This window comes from Harmonia axyridis, chromosome 5, assembly GCF_914767665.1.
Source record: "Harmonia axyridis chromosome 5, icHarAxyr1.1, whole genome shotgun sequence".
In the NCBI taxonomy this organism is placed as follows: Eukaryota; Metazoa; Arthropoda; class Insecta; order Coleoptera; family Coccinellidae; genus Harmonia; species Harmonia axyridis.
The window spans coordinates 11,729,089-11,748,162 of record NC_059505.1 but is presented as its reverse complement, the minus strand read 5'-3'; the positions used below and the strand labels follow the sequence as shown (position 1 = coordinate 11,748,162).

The 19,074-nt window shown below is 35.3% G+C and overlaps 1 protein-coding gene across 6 annotated transcripts in view; it reads right to left on the bottom strand.

The window, feature by feature from the left end:
• The window catches only part of LOC123680608 (RNA-binding protein Musashi homolog Rbp6), a 980,242-nt gene that overhangs the window by 21,460 nt on the left and 939,708 nt on the right, over positions 1-19,074 (bottom strand). For all 6 annotated transcript variants that reach the window (XM_045618597.1, XM_045618593.1, XM_045618595.1 and 3 more), the window contains 2 exons: positions 12,248-12,280; positions 7,940-8,023 (listed from right to left, as the gene is read on the bottom strand). In XM_045618597.1, the coding sequence (XP_045474553.1) occupies positions 7,940-8,023; positions 12,248-12,280 (117 nt within the window). The remainder of the gene's footprint in view (positions 1-7,939; positions 8,024-12,247; positions 12,281-19,074) is intronic.

Below are 19,074 nucleotides of genomic sequence, written 5' to 3'. Positions count from 1 at the left end.
GATAAGTGGAAACTCTCCTGAGATTAGAATTATTCAATTTTGCGTCGATATGAATAAGATACTTATACCAGAAATATTGAACACACAAACTGATGTCCAAACACAAACTATCGAATAATAATCGAATTCAATTAATGCCTTTCGAAAAGTTTTGAATTTTGAAATTGTATCCCACTCGACCAGTGGACGTAATAAACTGCATTTATCTCTTCAATCAAAGTAGCCTTTAACCGTTTTCTAGACCAAAGGGATGTTTAGATCAAACTAAATTACTTCTCAATAACACTAACAATATGAAGATGTTATCTTATAATGGCGCTTCAAATTTAATAGTTTTTTGATTCCGCACTTCAGAAATGAAAATGAAATAATGGATGTGTTAACAAGAATTGAAATTTAATGGCATACATAGTTAACTAGAGCTATTACCGCAAACGATACCATGATACTTATTATCCTATTCAATCAAACTAATGTTTTTTCAATAATGTCTTTGTGATTCCAATTCCCATAATTATTTAGGCAAACGAATTGAAAGCGATTAACATGAAAATGTTGAATTGAAAAAGTGTTATAGGTCAATTTTTCAATCAAGATTAATGATATTATAATATGTGACAAATGCAAAGTGAATTCTGGAAGAGAATTCAGAAATTAGAGGGAAAAATCATTACTGTAATGTGTTGATCTTCATCATATTAGAGAGTTTCATGAAAAATAGCATTAACACTTCTTGACATTAAAACAGCCTTTTTTCATCATCAATTTTATAATATTCCAATAAACGATGTGATTTTCTCAAGTTGCATCAATCGAGAATCTCGAAAAAGAACAATCTTACAGAAAAATGTTTCGGATAGTTAATTCGAATGTAAGAGCTTTGATGAATATTTTTTTAGCAAGAGATATGTCATTATCAATTTATGGATAAGTGGGTAGCTATATTATTGGAATTAATGTTTCCGAATTTCGAAAAAACTTCTCCTTTATAGATAAAGATAAACATCAAATTATGTGTTTAAGTTTTTCCCGAAATTCCATTCGATGGTCACCTTTCAATCGGCATATCATCATAAAAAATATAAGTTTTATTATTTCTTTTAACGACAGATGTTCTTAAAGTATATATTTCAGTGAACCATCAATACAATACCTACTAGTATTAGATATCCATAAGTGATATTTCAAACGCATTGTGTATAAAAATGGATTTAAAAATTGGGGTTGATGAAACCTTTACCGATAAAGTTTCAAACTAGATTGAAAAGAAAATTTTAAAGGGCTACCGATCTACCTTTCAAGTGGATTGGCATTAAAAGGATATCAGAAAGTCGCTAAACCTCCCAAAAGCACTGGTTTCCACTCAGAGAACTTATTGAGCTCTAAGGTATATTTAGCTTAGTTGACTCCTCGATATTCAAGACTTTTTCGGATTTTTTTTAGACCTGGCAACGTTGCAACTTTTCTGTGGTGATTACAAATATATGTTCATAATTTGAATCAAAGTGGCTTAAGGAAAACCCTAAAAAAGTGTATACGATTCCTACCAACTTCAAAAAGTTCATGGATGTGGTGAACTTGCATTTTTGCGTCAAATTTGAGCTCGTTAATTTTGAATTAAGATTTTGTAGCGTATTCACAAGAAAACTTTATAGAACCACAGACGCACACAGTTCAAATTTGTTATGCACCTACGTCTTCTGAAACGATTTCGCGAAATTTGAGGAAGGCGTAAAACAAGCGCTTCTAAGCTCTACTCAGGTGCTTGTTTTATAAGCTTCGAACGCGAAGCCAATTTCCGACAACTCAAATAAAATGATCTAGCGGGGTAGAGAAAAGCATGAATCCGAGTTCCTTAATTAATCTTGTAAACACATCCCAACAATCAGACGAAAAGACTCCTACGCGCCCTACGCCTAAGTGAGAAGTTTATAATTATATTCAAGAATTCGGCGTTTTTTGCCTAGCAGCGCCCCCTTGCCTGGCTGGCGAAACGGGAAAATGACGAATAATTAAATATAACAAAGGGTGGAATGCATTACAATTACGACCGATTTAAAATTTAATATCTCAAGTGTACAGCTGCGGAGGTTCTGATGGCCCTCTATCACCTTGCAGGAATGGCAGGGAAAGTTATTAGTTGAGAAGCGCAGGGCGGAGTTCGTAAAAGCGTAATCGGATGAACCAGGTGTGGATTCGCATACAATTCAGCCAACGACTTGGACGATGAAGCGAATGAGAGAGATGAATAATATAGTTCTTGCATTTCTTCCTCGCAATAAGGAAAAAGTTCACCTTTCGTTAACAAAGCTCTACCAACTAGAAAGATGAGAGATGTCTGATAACTGTTCTCTTCTCCTATTCTTTTTTTTTTATATTAGTACGAAAAAAATAGATTCGAAGGCCCCAATAAGAAGGTGAAAATTCACATAATTGTAAGCAATTCAAGCAATGTTGAAATCTACTGATACCCATAATTTGAAAATAAAAAAAATATACTCCCAACAATATATGTAATCCCAGAACGAAGCTATAAATATTATACCTTGATGAATTCCACTGAAAAACCATAGAAAATCATAGTTATTGAATGAGCAACAATTTCAAACGTTCTGAATTGTTATCCATTTTGTATAGTTACGAAAGTAAACGTAAAAAAAATACACTACCATTAAGAGTATCGATAAAATTTTCATTTCAATAAAATGGCTGCGCCTTTGGCATTATGTGTGGAATCAGCCATCATTTAAAGATACTTGGCGTGATCTCTTACAGGACTCGATCCTTGTGACGCTAATTTTGATGATTCACCGGCACATTTCGGCGATATCTCATCAATAACTTGATGGATTTTGGTTTTCAGATCGTCACTAGTCTGAGAATTATCGACATTAGAAGATCCTTCGCATAATCTTTCCAAAAATTTGAAGGCGTCAAATCACAACATCTTGGTGGCCAATTTACATCGACGAAACCAGAAATTAAGCGTCCTGGGATTTTTTCTTGCAATAAAGCCAAAACGGATCATGTTGAGCAGCTTGTTTCACCATCTTGTTGGAATCACATCTCTTCCAATGCATTATCATTAATTTTAGGCAAAAAATCAGTCATCACTTGGCTACAGCGATGGGAATTGACGGTTTGAGTGACACGTTCTTCATTTTCAAAGAAGTACATGCCAATCAAGACCAAAAAGCACACTGTGACTTTTTGTGAATGTAATGGTCTCTCAGCAGTTCCATGAGGACTTTCACTGCCACATATGCGAAAATTTCTCTTGTTTCCATAGTCACTGAATGGAAAATTCAATGTGAAAAATCGTCATCCAAACATTGTAGTCCCAGCACCCAATCGGCATATATTCCACACATTCCATGGTCAGGTGACTTCAGTTCTTATGTAAATTGAATCTTATAAGGATGGAGATGCAGTTCCAGATCCAAAATATGCCATAGCGTGCCGTAAGAGAGGCCCAAACGTTTTGCGCGACGAGGAATAGATACATTTGAATCTTCTCCTCAACACTTCCACTACTGCAGCCATATTTTCCTTCGAGCGAATATTTTGATGATGTTTGGGCTTAAGGACATCAGTAATAGATCCAGTCTCTTCGAATCTTTTCACTGTCTTACCCAATTTAATCATATGGACTATTGCAATTGAACTTTCATGAAAATTAGTAGTAGAGGTCAATTCAAATATAAGGAATTTTTTATTAACGTTCTGTGTCAGATCAGAATCCAAAGTCAATGCTGCTATTCCTGCTATTTTTTCCATTGATTAGGAACATCGTTGAATCATAAACATGAACTCGATACATGCCAACAAATGTGAAATTCTTTCAGAAAAACTACTTCAACTTCACTATACATCAAACGATAAAGAGATGCCCATAAAAGAGTCTCTTAAAATTTAAGGAATGTCAAGGATTTGGATTCATGATCTCTTAGATTGATTATAAACGGCAGAAAACTTGCAGGAGAGAGCTCTTCCATGATATAATTTTTTGATTGTCTAAGATTTTTAATTGAACTTTTGTGGAAATGAAAATGACAAAGCAAAAATAAATTCTATTTCAACTAGATGGGGTTTTTCATTTATTCAATGAGAACTTCGATCAATCTGTTAGGAGTTTAGATATTAGTGAAAAATGCATAGAGAAACCAAAATAAGAATTTTGGCAAATGACAAAATTCTCTTCATCGTCCAAGCCAGCTAGGTATCGACCAATTTAATTCTAATTATCATTGAAACTGCAACTCATATTTCGGATTATACATTCGTTTATTTTTCCATCAAATATGGCCTCAAAATTATCAGTTGCGCATAAACGCAACAAGCAACAGTCTCATAACATCGAATACTTAAAAATATGTACAACATTCATTCAATCGTACTTAAAATTACAAATATTATAAATATATAGTTATGTTTGTGGTTTCATCAATTTCTCGTTATTAAGGGGGGCATACGCTGATGTCAAAATACTCAAGGATGCTGCAATCTTAATATTCATTTTCGATTGAATCGTGATCATTCCTAGCAGAAACACAAAAATGAATAATTCTTAAGGTGTTATGTAATGATTTGAAAGGACGTATCAAAGCGTATAAATATTTTTCAAGATTGAGGTCAACGAGTTTCAAGGATTGCTTCTTATGCAGAGATTCAATGCATCAATGCAAGGAGAATACTAAATCTCCTCTCTTGGTTAGTCCAATATGAAGACAATTTCAGATGAAGGTATATAGAATCGATTCACCTAAAATCCCCAGATGGCAATAACTACCTATACCGGTCTATCCGCATTTGCATATAATTGAAACGCGAACCAGACAGATTCTCTTTCCTCTTCCAATGCACGAAATGACAGTCGAGTTGAAATTTCAATCTATCTGGCAGTGTTTGATCCAATATTTATTCAAAGGTCCGATTACACTGTCTGACCTGGAATATCTGAGCTGATGCAGTCTGGGCCTGGGCAAAACGGCCATTAGCATAACCCAGACCGCTGATTGGAAGAACACGAATCAAGGTCACAGATTTCGTGATGTTTGATTCGATACATGCGAATATAGTATATCTGGATAATGAGAAATTCGATACTGCACTGAACGGTAGCGTAGTTTGAACAACGTTATTTCAGGTTACCACTGATAATACCTCCTACTTGATCATTCCTTGGAAATTAGCAAATCGATTCTCACACCTTCTAGACCTTTATCTTCATGAAAAAACTCAATCCACAATAAGAAACAATCCTTGATTTTTTTTAATGAAGTTTTAAACTGAATTTGTCCATATTTATTATCATAGAGGTGTTTCTCTGTTTATCTATCCTCACTTCTATGGATGACAACTTGAAAATTTTCCATAACGATGAAGATTTCTGGTAGGAATGAAATTGTGGTCAGCCTTTCAGGATCTTCCCGATCATTTATGAAGCATCCTGGAGTATCCGGACCGATCGAGACGCATACCCCATACAGTGTGCTGGAAGCATTCCAAAGCCCCCTCATCATACATTCATTAATGACGGGAAAACAGTAGAATTCCACCAGAGGCATACCGACACCCTAACAGAGGTCTGTGCACGAAAACACTCCCAGAGGATTACGTCGGAACGACGTCATCTTAGGGAGATGCAAATCGTGTTTGCATAACCGAACTCGATCTCAATTAGACCCTGCCACACTTGACAGATCTATCGTCCACAGAGGCCCCTGTGGATTGTCGTATCAACCAAGCGACAACAGTCGAATGCTTGCAGATGTGTACAATAGGTAAATGAGATAGAGAGAGATAGCAAACGAAGAATATGCCGAATTGAATATCGATGGATCCTATGTCCTCTGTGGCCTGAGCGGCAATCAATTTCGCCGAGCTGTATCCTATGGTTAATGTCTATATCAAATATTATATCGCGATTGGTTGACAGTCATGCACGTCTGAATCATCTCGAATCGATTGAATTAATAACGTACCATTTAGTAACGAAGCTGTTATTATCATGACCCAATTCTTTCAGTTTCAAAACTTTCCGAAGGAACTTCAAAACCTCTAAAATATTAATGTTTCAAACAACCTGAACCAAAGGACAGAAGATCCACCTCCATTCACAACGACAATCTCCTCCTCAAACAAAAAACTGAGCTTTAAAAGGAGTTAGATGACCACGAATGGGATCGCCTAGTTCGGACATAACCTAATAGCGCTTCACTCAACCACCGATCTCGAACCGGCCAACATGACATGCGCCTGTGAACTCGACAATACCCGGCACTGAACCATGAGAGTCACCGCACTCAGGGGACCATCGCGACTTAGTGCACTCTCAGCCACGCTACTTAATCTGATTCGTTGTTGTGTTCTTACTTAAAATTCGAAATGAGCAACCTTGGCCCTGGATGGATTGTGGGACGGGCTCTTGAACTTGACAAATTGAAGGATTCGAGGCATTTAGGTGTTAAATGTATCATTTAAAAAAGTATATAATTTACACGAACAAGCTCATATGACAACAGATTGTATAAATTTTCCTCTCATGAGATACAAAAATAACGCATCAACAATAACAACAATATATCTCGTGGAAGAATCATTCAAATGCATAAAGTTATGAAATTTCTATAACCACATTCTCTTCTGACCAACGGAAAAATCTTTCCAGCGAAAGATCTCTCACTTATATATCAGAGTAGTCAAATATATGAAAAAGACTTCTCAACATCATTGAGAACACTTTTTATACTTGTGCGTTTCAGTTTTAAAAATATTCTTCATCACAAATCTCCTCGTGACCTTGGGAAATTTCAGAAACTTCTTGCATTTGAATATCCCAAATTAGAAATGTATTGGTTGGGCACTGGAAGGTTTTAGAAACGGAGCTAACTCAAACTATAGTCTGAAGGAGGAGGGTTCTTGGCTAGTATACGATTATATACCCTAACATGACCTAAAGATTATTTGTTTATCGCCTAAGCTAATTCTACACCTATCAGTTATACAACAATGTAACTCCTAACCTGATCTAAATTTGAAGAGCTCTAAAAGGAAGGTACTGAACGATGATCAAGCTCTAACTGAAGAAACTATCTGTTTATATTTTCCAGTTGAAAAACTCGAAGAATAATACGAATTCGATTGACCCGTCGATCAATTCTGGGTAAGTTACTTCTCAAATTTTCAAACGTACCACGCTGGATATAAGGTGGATATATGGAGGGTTTGAATATTTTCTTCAGGAAGATATGTTCCAATCGTTGTGACGGTGAAGTTTGGAACCTACTATAGCAACACAAACAACTTTGTGCTATATCAACAATTGTCCAATCTCTCTATCAAAGTGGAATAAACAGGATTCAAATGTGAGTTCGACAAATAAACTCTCAAGAAGTATAACATTTTCTGAAACCTCAGCAATAGAGCCCCAATGATAGCTATTAGCTGTGATGGGAAAGAAACGAGCTATTTTCACAGAATTTTCATAATCCGTATATTCTGAAAGAAAAGCAAGGCTTTCAATTGATAAAACTAAGCTTCTCATTATAACAAGATCATCAAGAATGAATATGAAAATTAGGTATAACTAGTTTTTGGTATCATTTCACAGTATATTTTGTTGATTTTTTGCTATAACTTACATTGTTTTCCGCAGATTTCTGTTCAAATTCGATTATAGTTCAATTACGATTGGAAAAAAAAGGGAAAAAAGTTTCGCAACTGAAGCTTACAAATAAGATCACGAGCTGTTAATTTTTCGTTTTGTTCAAGTATCTGAACGTGATGATATGTGGGGGGTCTGTTCACAGGGGCATGGCATGCAAGCTAGTTGCCGCAGCTGTGCTCCCATACACCCCTAGGTGGTGTTCAAGGGGGTATGAGAGCAGAGGGAGCGGATGGTGGTGGTGATGATGGTGCAAACTGGCCAAAGCATTACCTGTTGGGTATGGAAGTCCGAAACTAGGGTAGCCCGAATAACCTCGACCAGCGGCGTAGGCCGCATAAGCGGCCGCAGGAAAACCTGAAAAAGAAATATGAGTTAGATACAAAATATAACTCTGTTGATATTGGTGGGTTTCACAGAACTATGATTACTCGACTTGATTCTAGTTTGAAATTTATAGTGGAACCAAAAATGACCTGAAATTTAAATTAGAAATGATTCGTCATAAACACCTTAAAGAAAGTTTTGTGAAACCCGCAGTTTGGATCATAAAATTGAACATTTGATTTCAAAATGAATAATCAATTGATGTGGATTTGATATGGCTTAAAGAATGTAAAAAAACACATAACACATGAAGTAATAAATATTCTGGAATCTGAAAAACAAAAGCAGAACTCATTATATCATAAAGAATAACCGAAAAGCACATTTCTCAGTTAATGAAATTAATTGCACTTTTAAAGTTTTAAACAGTGTTCATTCCGAGAGCGAGAAGCACATTCGTGGCCGGAAATAGTGTACCTGTTTGAATAAATTAGTGTAGAATTAAAATCGTGTGGGTTGCTCAAAAACAACTGAGAATATTGCTGCTGTTGTCCGTAGTGTTGACGAGAGCTAGGTTTGACAATTTCTCGTTGATCTTGGGAATTAGTTGATAGATTTTTATGAACCGAATTGGCCACCTAGGTCTTGTGATTTAACACCTTTAGACTTGTTTTTTTGGGGCCACACGTGAAAAATAATGTCTTTGCTAATGATGCATACTATGCTGATAATAATCGATTTGAGTACTTAAAAATAGAATTCGTGAAGTTATCGAGGACATACAGCCGCAAATATGCGAATTGGTCATGGAAACTTTCATAAAAAGGATATAGTTTTGCAACAATAGCCGTGGCGGACTTCGAAAAATGACAGCTGCCCAGATTATTATTATTATTCATTGAATCGGGTTCGTTGCGGCTCTGTTATCCTTCCGGGAACTGCGACCAATTCAATCGAAACCGACAACATCCTTAGTTTAGGAGCCTTGGCTATTACTTCGTGAATGTCCAGATCTGACTTTCCCATGTGAGTCGTTTTTAGGCCCGTCAACCCCGAATATTTGCACACTATGTGTTCGGCTGTTCCTACTTCCTTTCCACAGAGCTTGCAGATCTAATCTGCTGACTTACCATGCGGTACAAAAGGTATTTGCACCGAAAGTGTCCTGTCAGCAGTCCCACCATTACCCGAAGCTCAGCTCGTGGTAGCTTCAGAAGGTCAGTGAAAGCACCACTAATTTCTTTGCCTGAGCAAGACCCGGAGTGTTTCTCCAGAGGGTTTTTCTATTGTCCCACTACCAATGCCTTATATTGTTCTTTTCCAAGCGCACAGAAGGACTCAGGACCAACAGGTGTTAACCTTGATGTCCTTTTTGAACGTGCTCGACCTTTTCGTTTCCTTCAATACCACAATACCCTGGTATCCATAGTAAAGTTACTTTATTCTTTCTGGCTAGTTTCTTTATGGTATTACGGCACTCCCATGTCAGTAGTCATGGGTCAATAGACATAGTCAGTGACTTGGTATATGATTCCAGGGATCTCAGCAAGACCTGGATGACCGTAGAGATGTATATACGCGCCCCTTTGGGTCTTCTTCTGATACACTTTTGGGTGCGAGTATAGACAGTGTCACGGTTGTCAAGATAGAGGGCTCACTTCCCAGGGATTTAGAGATCCTCGTTTTAGGCTCATATACCCCAATACCTGTGCCTCTTTCTGATGTTGATCAATCTACGATATATCATATGCAGAACTTTTTTCCCAGCTGCCCAGAGAGGGTGCAAATCAAAATTGAACTTTTTATTGCATATTATGTTCTCCCTGAAATTTTATTTCGATAATGTTATGAGACAACTAAGGTTCCCTCCTGCCGATATATTGAATAAGTCTGTTTCTAGCGTTTTAAATGAGATTCCTCCTCTTTTCCTCGACGTAGCGTGTTAATCATCATTAAAGCAGAACATGTAATGGATGGATTTCGCCAGTAGAATTCCCTGACAGAATTCTTCAAAACCACTCCCAAAAAGTTGAACGCCATTGGAAGGTTTGATCGAGCTCGTCCCGAATATATATAGTGGGAAGCGGGGTAGGCCGTTAAATTCTGGCTCGTAAAAAATACATGGGATAACGTGCCGCTCGGTCGTAAACTGAAATACCGATATCATTCGAACGAAATAAAAATTCGAACATTTCCGTTTATTATTTACGTATTTTTCCATAATAGGTTATCGTGGCATTCGGTATCGTGTGTATAAATCAATGTAATAATGTGAAAAAACGTACTGAAGAGCGAAATAATCGGCGGAACATTTCAATTTGATATATTATCGCATAAAAAGTTCGACACGTTGTTCAAATGTTATAGTTTTAGAGTTTATCATTCTACCAATGCATGCATCAGGTTTTACTGAACCCATTCGGATAGCTCTCGAAGAATATTCCAATTCCAATAATTCTTGGATAAAACCCTATGACCACGTTGCCTGAGCTTGTTGAGTAATCGGTGTTATTTCACCTATATTCGGAAGGATCTATTCATTCATGCGTCAATCCTGCAGGTTTGAAAAATACATTCGGAAAGAAAGGATATTCGAAGTTGTTCCAGGAAATACTCATGGTCCAATGGAACAGTGCAACAATCAAAACATGAGCGCGATACGATATCAAATTAGCGAGTTCTATTACAATGGCAGAGTGGGGATGGTCACAGGGCTGTAACATTTAATTTTGAATGCAGCTTGAATTTAATATTATTATGTTCTGAATTATCAGGAAAACAAAATTCCGAAGAGCTATATTTAAGGAATTCCTAATCAGATTATGCTCATTAATGAAATCAACCGGTGGTATTCGAAATCAGAATCTATTGAAATTCTCAATGTTCTAGTTCTGTCAGTTAGGAGTTATCGTGTTCATGGACAGAAAGAATGAAATTCTATGAAGTATTCGTCATCAGTGAGCTTGTCATTGAGTCGAATGTTATGTTTTCAGATCATTCCCACAATATGAACACTAGAATATGAAACAATACCATATGAAAACTACAGAGATTATGGTGAATTGTAAGGAAAAATCTGTTTGGAGAACGAGGGCTGAATACAGACAGATAGATATGACTTCTTATATTCGAGAGATAATCTTTTTGAAATAAGATAGAAAAATCCATTTTTACGATATAATAAAAAAGCTCCATTTCAATAATTACGTTTATGACATATTCAGTCCAAAAAAATTTCATCATTTTCCAGGGGATAATTTTTTACTTATCCGTAGCAGGTTTTCCAATAAGGGGATTCATGTTGATAAAAAAAATATATATTTCAAGAGGAATCAATGGTTGACTATTGAAGAGGAAGGTATTTCATTAATGATGGAAAGTGATATCAACCTACGGTTGCAGCACCATAACCTTTTCTTGAAATTTTTCATGACCATTTCGCACATTTGAGGCTGTCCACGATAAATTCACGAATTCCATTTTCAAGCTCGATTGTGGAGAATTGGTATTGATCTTATATTTCACGTTGCCCCAAAGAAAAATGTTTAAAATTGTCAAATCCAAGATCTCGGTAGACAATTATGTTCACTTCTTCGGGAGGTTTGATATCACGACAGATAAATTTTTCTTGCAAAATTACGGTTGTTTCCTTGCTTGGTCATCCACATCAATATCTGACAATTTCGGCCAAAAAAGAAAATTATCATCTCCATAGCGCAATCCATTTACCGTAAAGTTGCACTTCCCTCATTTTCGAATAAGTAAGTTCAAATCAAACCACCATTCCCAAAACCGCCCCAAACAGTGCCAAGTTGAGAATGGAGAGGCTTTTCATTAATATTTCTTGTATTTTCAGAGTCCCAACTGCGACAATTCTGCCAGTTAATGTTGTCTCTGAAGGTGCTTCTCGAAAATCCAAAAGTGCTAGTTTTGCAAACTATGAATGCCAAATTTCAACCATTGTTATGATGAATTTTAACCATTTCAACACTCTATTGAAGCGTTCATTTGTAGCAACGACCTAGTTTTTATCTGTCAAATGTCAAAAGATCAAAGCTTGAAAAGTGACAGTCAAAATAAAATGTCTCATTGGAAAATCCTATAATTCACAATAATTACATTCGGTGGAATAAAAAACAAGCAATATGTTTCATCTGAAATGAATTCTCAAAATTAATGAATGTGCAGATATTAAAAATATGTATGAAATGTGCATTATCTAAAATTCAAATTATATCAATTGGAGTAACTTACCGTCAGGAAGAGCCCCAAGGGACCACATGAAATCTAAAAAAACAAAATTCGCTATTAGTGACATTCGAAAATGAAACCGTCAAATCAACATTCATTCACAACATAATCTATCAGCAACTATTCGTATGAATGTTAGCATTCATGAAATTTCATTCTATAGAACTACCCACTACAAGTTATTCTGTTAAAAATAGAACAAAATCAAAGAATGCAGGATGTACTATTTTCGCGTCGATATCCAGGAGGTTATATCGATATCTGACAACTGCAGGAACATTCGACTATTCTACGTCACACTTCTAAAATATGAAAAGTTCTCTCTCTATATCAAGATGAATGAGTTGGAAATATCCATCAGATTCATGTCGATCCCAAATTCAAAGACCACAACCAAAATCAGAATATTAACAACTCATCGCAATTCGATGTAAACTGTGTACTAGTATTTAACTTAAATCTAATTGAGATATGAAAAAATTGATTGATTTGGGTGAGTAGGCGACTAAAACTCTTCTAGAGATCTAAATTGGTACAATACATAAAGGCAAATGTTGATACTCATACTTCTTCGACCTGTTCCGACTTACTGAGACGAAGTAAATGATACAAGGAATTCTTCAGCACTCTGTCTAGAGATGTCTATACTAAAAACTAAATTACAATTTAGTCTTTGATTATTCCAACACAGCCTAGCCTATTCATATATCTACACTCAGTTAGAGTTAGATTAGAGAAACTCAATATACAGATTTGCACCAATATTGCTTTAAAGTACTGGACAAAAAATGAATCTTAGTAGATGAATATTGCTTTGAAGCAATAGTGGCTACTATAATGTCATAGTTGGAGGCTCTTATCATCTACAGAAATCCAAATTTTACACTATCCAAAGGTTAATCTTCTCCACCAAATCTCTATGTTCTACATCTAGATAGTATCAGATCGCACCTTAGGGGGGCGGGGGATTTTTGAACACAAAATGGACGTAGGCAGGCCGCATTCTGAACAAGTACCATGAACTGGCTGGTAAGCTGGCCAAACCTGAAAAGTTTCAACTACTGCCCCCACTTGTGTGAAAAATGCTCTATGAATACAATTACTGAACTATGAGTTCTTAGGATATATATTTGATAGTGTCACTTTGCCAACTGAAAGCTAGTTATTTTCTCGAGCATTATAGTGGAGAGGCCATTGAAAAAAAACCGATGCTATAACTTAAATACAATTCATTTTTATCGTTCAACCCAATGATTAACCTCTGACAATTAACACCGCAGACGTCAGGTGAAATATATGGAAGATCACAGTTAAGAAGATGAATGAATATTTCAATCCTAATACCAAATGTGAAGTAAATTCAACTATTTTATGCAAGTTATATCATACACGAGGGCTACTATTAATCTATTGAGAATTGGCAACACTTATATCGCCAGGTGAAATCTGATATTGACATTGTAAAATTTGACATTTTGTGTGTTATAAGTTATAAGTACTCATAACGTTTTGACGTACGAACACAATTTTTGTTGTTCACAGTATATTGAAAGTTTCTTCTCTGCCAAAATATGGATTCAACTCATGAAAATTTTCGAACTATGAAAATTATGACACTCGACGTGGTCTAACTTAAGGAAAATGCATGTATCACCTAAATTTCACTTTAGGCGATGAAGCACCATTTGAAGCCACTGTATATCGCTGGTACACTAAATTCAAACGTGAACGTAGTTCACTCACAGACGAAGTTAAAAAAGGTCGACCAAAACACGTCATTGTGCCGGGAAATATTGATGCTGTGCGAAAACTAATTGGGGAAGATCGTCATGTGACATATCAGGAAAACGAGAGATGTTTGAGCATTAGTATGACTAGCATACATAAGATATTGCACGAACATTTGTGTGTTCGGTAGCTCTGTGCAAGTTGGATTCCACATTTGTTGAATGATGCTCAAAAAATTGCTGTTGTCGATTGGTACCGTAAAATGATTTCGAAATAGGAGTGTGGTGCATCCAAAGCGGTGTATAAAATCGTCACAGGTGACAAGTTGTGGATTTATGCATACGAGCGAGAAAGAAAAGGCCAGTCGGCAGTTAGGGTGTTTCACTATCTTCACAGTGAAACACCCTAACTACCGACTGGCCAACAAAAGTTGTTCGTTCTAGAAGCGTCAAGAAGCAAATGGTGGCGTCTCTCTTCGCGAAAACTGGTCCTGTGACAATTGTGGCTCTTGAAAATAAAAAGACCATTTATTCAGAGTGGTATGAATCCATTTGTTTGCCTGAAGTTTTCGTTAAATTGAAAAAAACAAACCCAAAACGACGAATCATCTTGCATCATACCAATGCGAGCACACACACATCAAAAGCAAAGAATGAGTATTTGGACTCAAAAAAAATCAAATTAATGGGTCATCCGCCTTACAGCCCCGACTTGGCACCGAATGACTTCTTCTTCTTCTTCCCAGAAATTGAAAATAAACTTCGTGGACAACGATCTTCATCCCCGAAGGTGAGGTTGAGGCCTTCAGAACCAATGTTTTAAAACTACCATTTTCTGATTGCAAAAAATGTTTCAAATGATGGTTCAATCGCATGAAAATTGTATAGATCTGAAAGGCGATTAATGTGAAAACCAATGAAAATATTTTGCATCAAATTTGCTTGTTTATTTTTTGTATTCTCAATACATATAGTTACCCTCGTATTTACCATTTCCACGTGACTAAACATTTATTCTGAACCAGATCTTCAATATTCATATACTCGAAGGCTCAGAATACTCTAATGAAAAGCTGAAATACTGAAACTGAGTTTCCCAATGTTATTAATTGATAGGAGATCGAACCATAGAATGAATATAAAGCGAAATGGTTTTTAATGTTCGACGAACCAACTTATCAGTTGGCAAAGTTACACTTCTAACAGTTTCCATACCTAGTTCCTAAATAGGAGTTGGAAATACAGGAACTTCGTAATACTCGAAAATTCGCTAAGTTGAACCTTATATCGGCAACTAAACAAATTACAGATTCTTCGATGAAATTTCATGTGCTTCACAAAATAACTAATAGCTGCAGCATTCAGAGATCTGTTCGGAACTTTATCAATGATTCATTAAATGACTCTTGCAAGTTCCTTCGATCTCTTGCTCTCTCCGCGTACAATGTCTTTATTTGCGAGTACAATTCGGGAAATTGTGCAGATGTGACGAGTTCCGAAAGAGTTTTCGTTCTGATTTTTTTCTTTCGAATGCTCTGTGAAAAGGACGATTTAAGTATTTGAGGAAGTTCGACTTTCGAGTGATTCGATATTCTGACTAGTTCGTCGCGTGGGAATGCATTCGATGCTTGATGGAGCGAAATTGCATTTCGGGGACTTTTACATTTTCTAACTTTATTGTATTGATGAATTTCCCGATCAGTTTCGATATGAATATACAGATTGATTCAAAGTTACTTACACAAACTTGTGGAGGTGATCCCGCACAATTCTAATATGAATTGTCCAAATGAATATATGTCCGAAAACGCTTCGTTTCCAAGATATAAGGTAGTAAACTTCTGTTTTTATTTTCGTTTTTTTTTCTTCAACTTTCGAACGAAGAAACAGTAATAAAATACATGGCACCCTCTTCAAAAAAACCAAATCGACTTGTAACAAGGGTAGCTTTTTTACGTAGATATAATAGAGGAATTGATTATGTTACTAAAAATGTGCTAGAAGTACGCTCAAAAATTTTATGAATCTTCATGAAAAAAAAAGGGAGCAATAACATCTACAGGTTCGAATTCGACACCTCAAAAAACCTCTCAATACTAATTTTTGTCTAATTATGGTTATTATTCCGGAAGTTATCAAAAAAAACGAAAATAAAAATAAATCTTCATCAGCTTGTATCTTGGAAATGAAGCATTTCCGGCATATACTTATTTGGACAGTTCATATAAGAATATTGTGAGGAATCACCTTCTGAAGTTTTTCAGAGTGAGTTTTAAGTATGGAACGCCTCATTCCATCTCGGAAAGGAATGGTGGTATTTATATTGTTGTCAAATCTTTTCTTTTTCCAGAATAATAATGAACTCTGTTATTTCAAATGGATCACCCTCTAAATTTTTGTCTTTTGAAATTCAAAAGAAATACTGAATATTTTTCATGTAATGTTTCCTACATCTGAATATCATTATTTCGAAATTTTATCTTTATTTATATTTTTCGTTCCCGACATTGAAATAATGCATTTAGATGGCCAAGATTGAATAAACTTGTTTGATTAGAATAATTTTTAAATGTTTGTTTTCTACTAGATGTATGTCCACATTTGAGTAGTAGAAAATTAGGAATTTTGAATAACATTTTGTAGAAGTCATAGTCATCTGTATTATTTTAACTTCGGCAAATATGACTAAAATTTGATTAACTCCGAAATTATGGTATTTAGCTAACATTACATGAAAAATATTCAGTTTTTCTTAAGGATTCCAAAAGGCTAAAAATAAACAGAGTGATCCAGTTGAAATCACTATGTTTATTATCATTACCACCATTATATTGGACAAATCATAAGATACATAAAAATTTATAAAAATCTGATGTCGAGATATTTGAGCCTTCCATACTTAATTTATACCTACTCATTCTGTATGATGCTTCCTTCTGTTTGTACGATATTTCCTCAAGAATGCCTTGATGTTCTTCATAATAAATGATTAAATTTTTGTACTTGTAATTGACAATTTTTTATTGTTTAGATAATATACTCAAATTGAGTGTATCTACAGAACTACATTCATATTTCACTAAAAAACTGCTCTTCAGTTAGAACTCACAAAAAGATTTATTTGGAGTCTAAGTAGGTTTCTATCGAACAATACTGAATTGGAATTTTAGAAATATGTATCAATAAAACACTGCATATTAAATGTTTTCTTCAGGGTTAAATTTTAATTTTCATTTTTCAATCGAAAAAACTGTGGAGTCTATGTTTTTAACTGTATCACTTACTTCGAAAGAAGGGATTATACTGAAAAAATCTAACCATCTCCTTGTAAAACCAAATTTCATTCAATAGATTGTTCTCGGAGTAAACTTTTCATTGAAAAAATATATTATATCACAATGAATGTGCTACTGATTTTACGAAATATAACTTTACGACTTTTAATTGTCAACATTAGATAACTATTCTCTATAATGTGATATTTATATTGATTTCAGAGAATTACTATAGACTAATGGGATAGCTATAAGCAGTGACTACTTATGGCTAAAAGTAAAAGCGAAAGAAGCATTCCTTCTTCTTTTTTCATTAATTCGTCAAAAATCAAAAAAGTCATAATGCTCAACCGAGTACGGAGAGTATTGAGATGGTAACAATGAGGAGAGTAAGTCAACTGTGTCACTTATTGAGACTCAATTTTGAGCGTAGGACTATTTATGGATTCGCAAAAATACCAGCTTTTCCGAGTTTTATTTTGGGATAATCATTTACTTTTTGAAATAATGGAACATCACCGATAGAATTTTTTATAGCAGACGAAATCAGACAATAAGTTCTCACCAAGGTGCTTTGGGATCCAATGACCGCAGGTCAGTGAGAACCCACGATTGAGAGTCAGATTACTGTGGGGAAGCAGGGAAATTGAGACATAAAAAGCGAGTTAATGGAAGCGGTTGAAATATAGGTATATGTCACTGGGGGACGTGGATCTATAGCAGGAAGTTCAGAATTCCGCAGAGATAGCAGCCATTGACATGAATAATGCATGTAGAATCCCCATATTCACTTACTAAGGGTTTTCACTATAAACACTGATATGTTTACTGGAATAACATCCATATTTTATAATCTTGAACTGAATGTTTTATCATGGGCTGCCCGTTTTCAAAAATACAGGGTCACTTCGCACTTTGTGCCACACATAATATTTTATGTACATAATCCATTAATATTTCAGCAGCTACGGCGCCGGAACTCTACTCTAAATAGAAAATATTAAAATATTTATAAAAACTCGAACTTTTCTTTACATGGACATTCTGACGTCTACCAGTTTGAAGTTATATATCTAACTCTTTTACCTACATCAATTGACAATCTTGCAGACTCGCTCAAGTTGATTAGATTAAGAGGGGTTTGAACGAATCTTTCTCTTTTTTGGGTTGAATGAAAGATAGGGCTAGTCAATCTAAGATGACTGAAATGGGCATGGTAGTATCTCATAAGTGTGTGTCACATTCAAAAATATTCGTGCAGAATAATCATAATTATAAGAATTTCAGGGTTACAGACATCGACTAGATTTTTATATATCAATGTACAAAATTTGACCTCAATTTAAAAAGTCCATTTGAGCTATGGATCTCAAAAGTCATATAACAAATCACTCCATTTTTCTTATTCACAAATGATCTGTGTAATGTTGAGCTCAATGATTTGCATTGAACTAATTACAATGAAAAAATATCCAATTCCTGGAACCACTTCGAATTTCATAATGCAAAGAATTTCTATTATTCGAAATTTAAATTCGACAGCGTCTTCAATTCAGTCAACTATTTTATGGCAATCTACTGTCGATAATTTCATCCATGTGTGATGTACCGAAAACCTCATATGATATATACTTGTTGAAGTGCTATTGAAACATATGATAACCTACAGAAGGTTTCATGAAAATCTCTCAAAAGAATTTGGAAGTAGCATTTCGAAATCATGTTGAGGAATTTATTGCCAATCAATAAATACTATGGTTTTGAAAACATTCTACACAAACTATGCATCGAGGATGAATTGAGTATTAGTATGAAAATTATTTCTAAT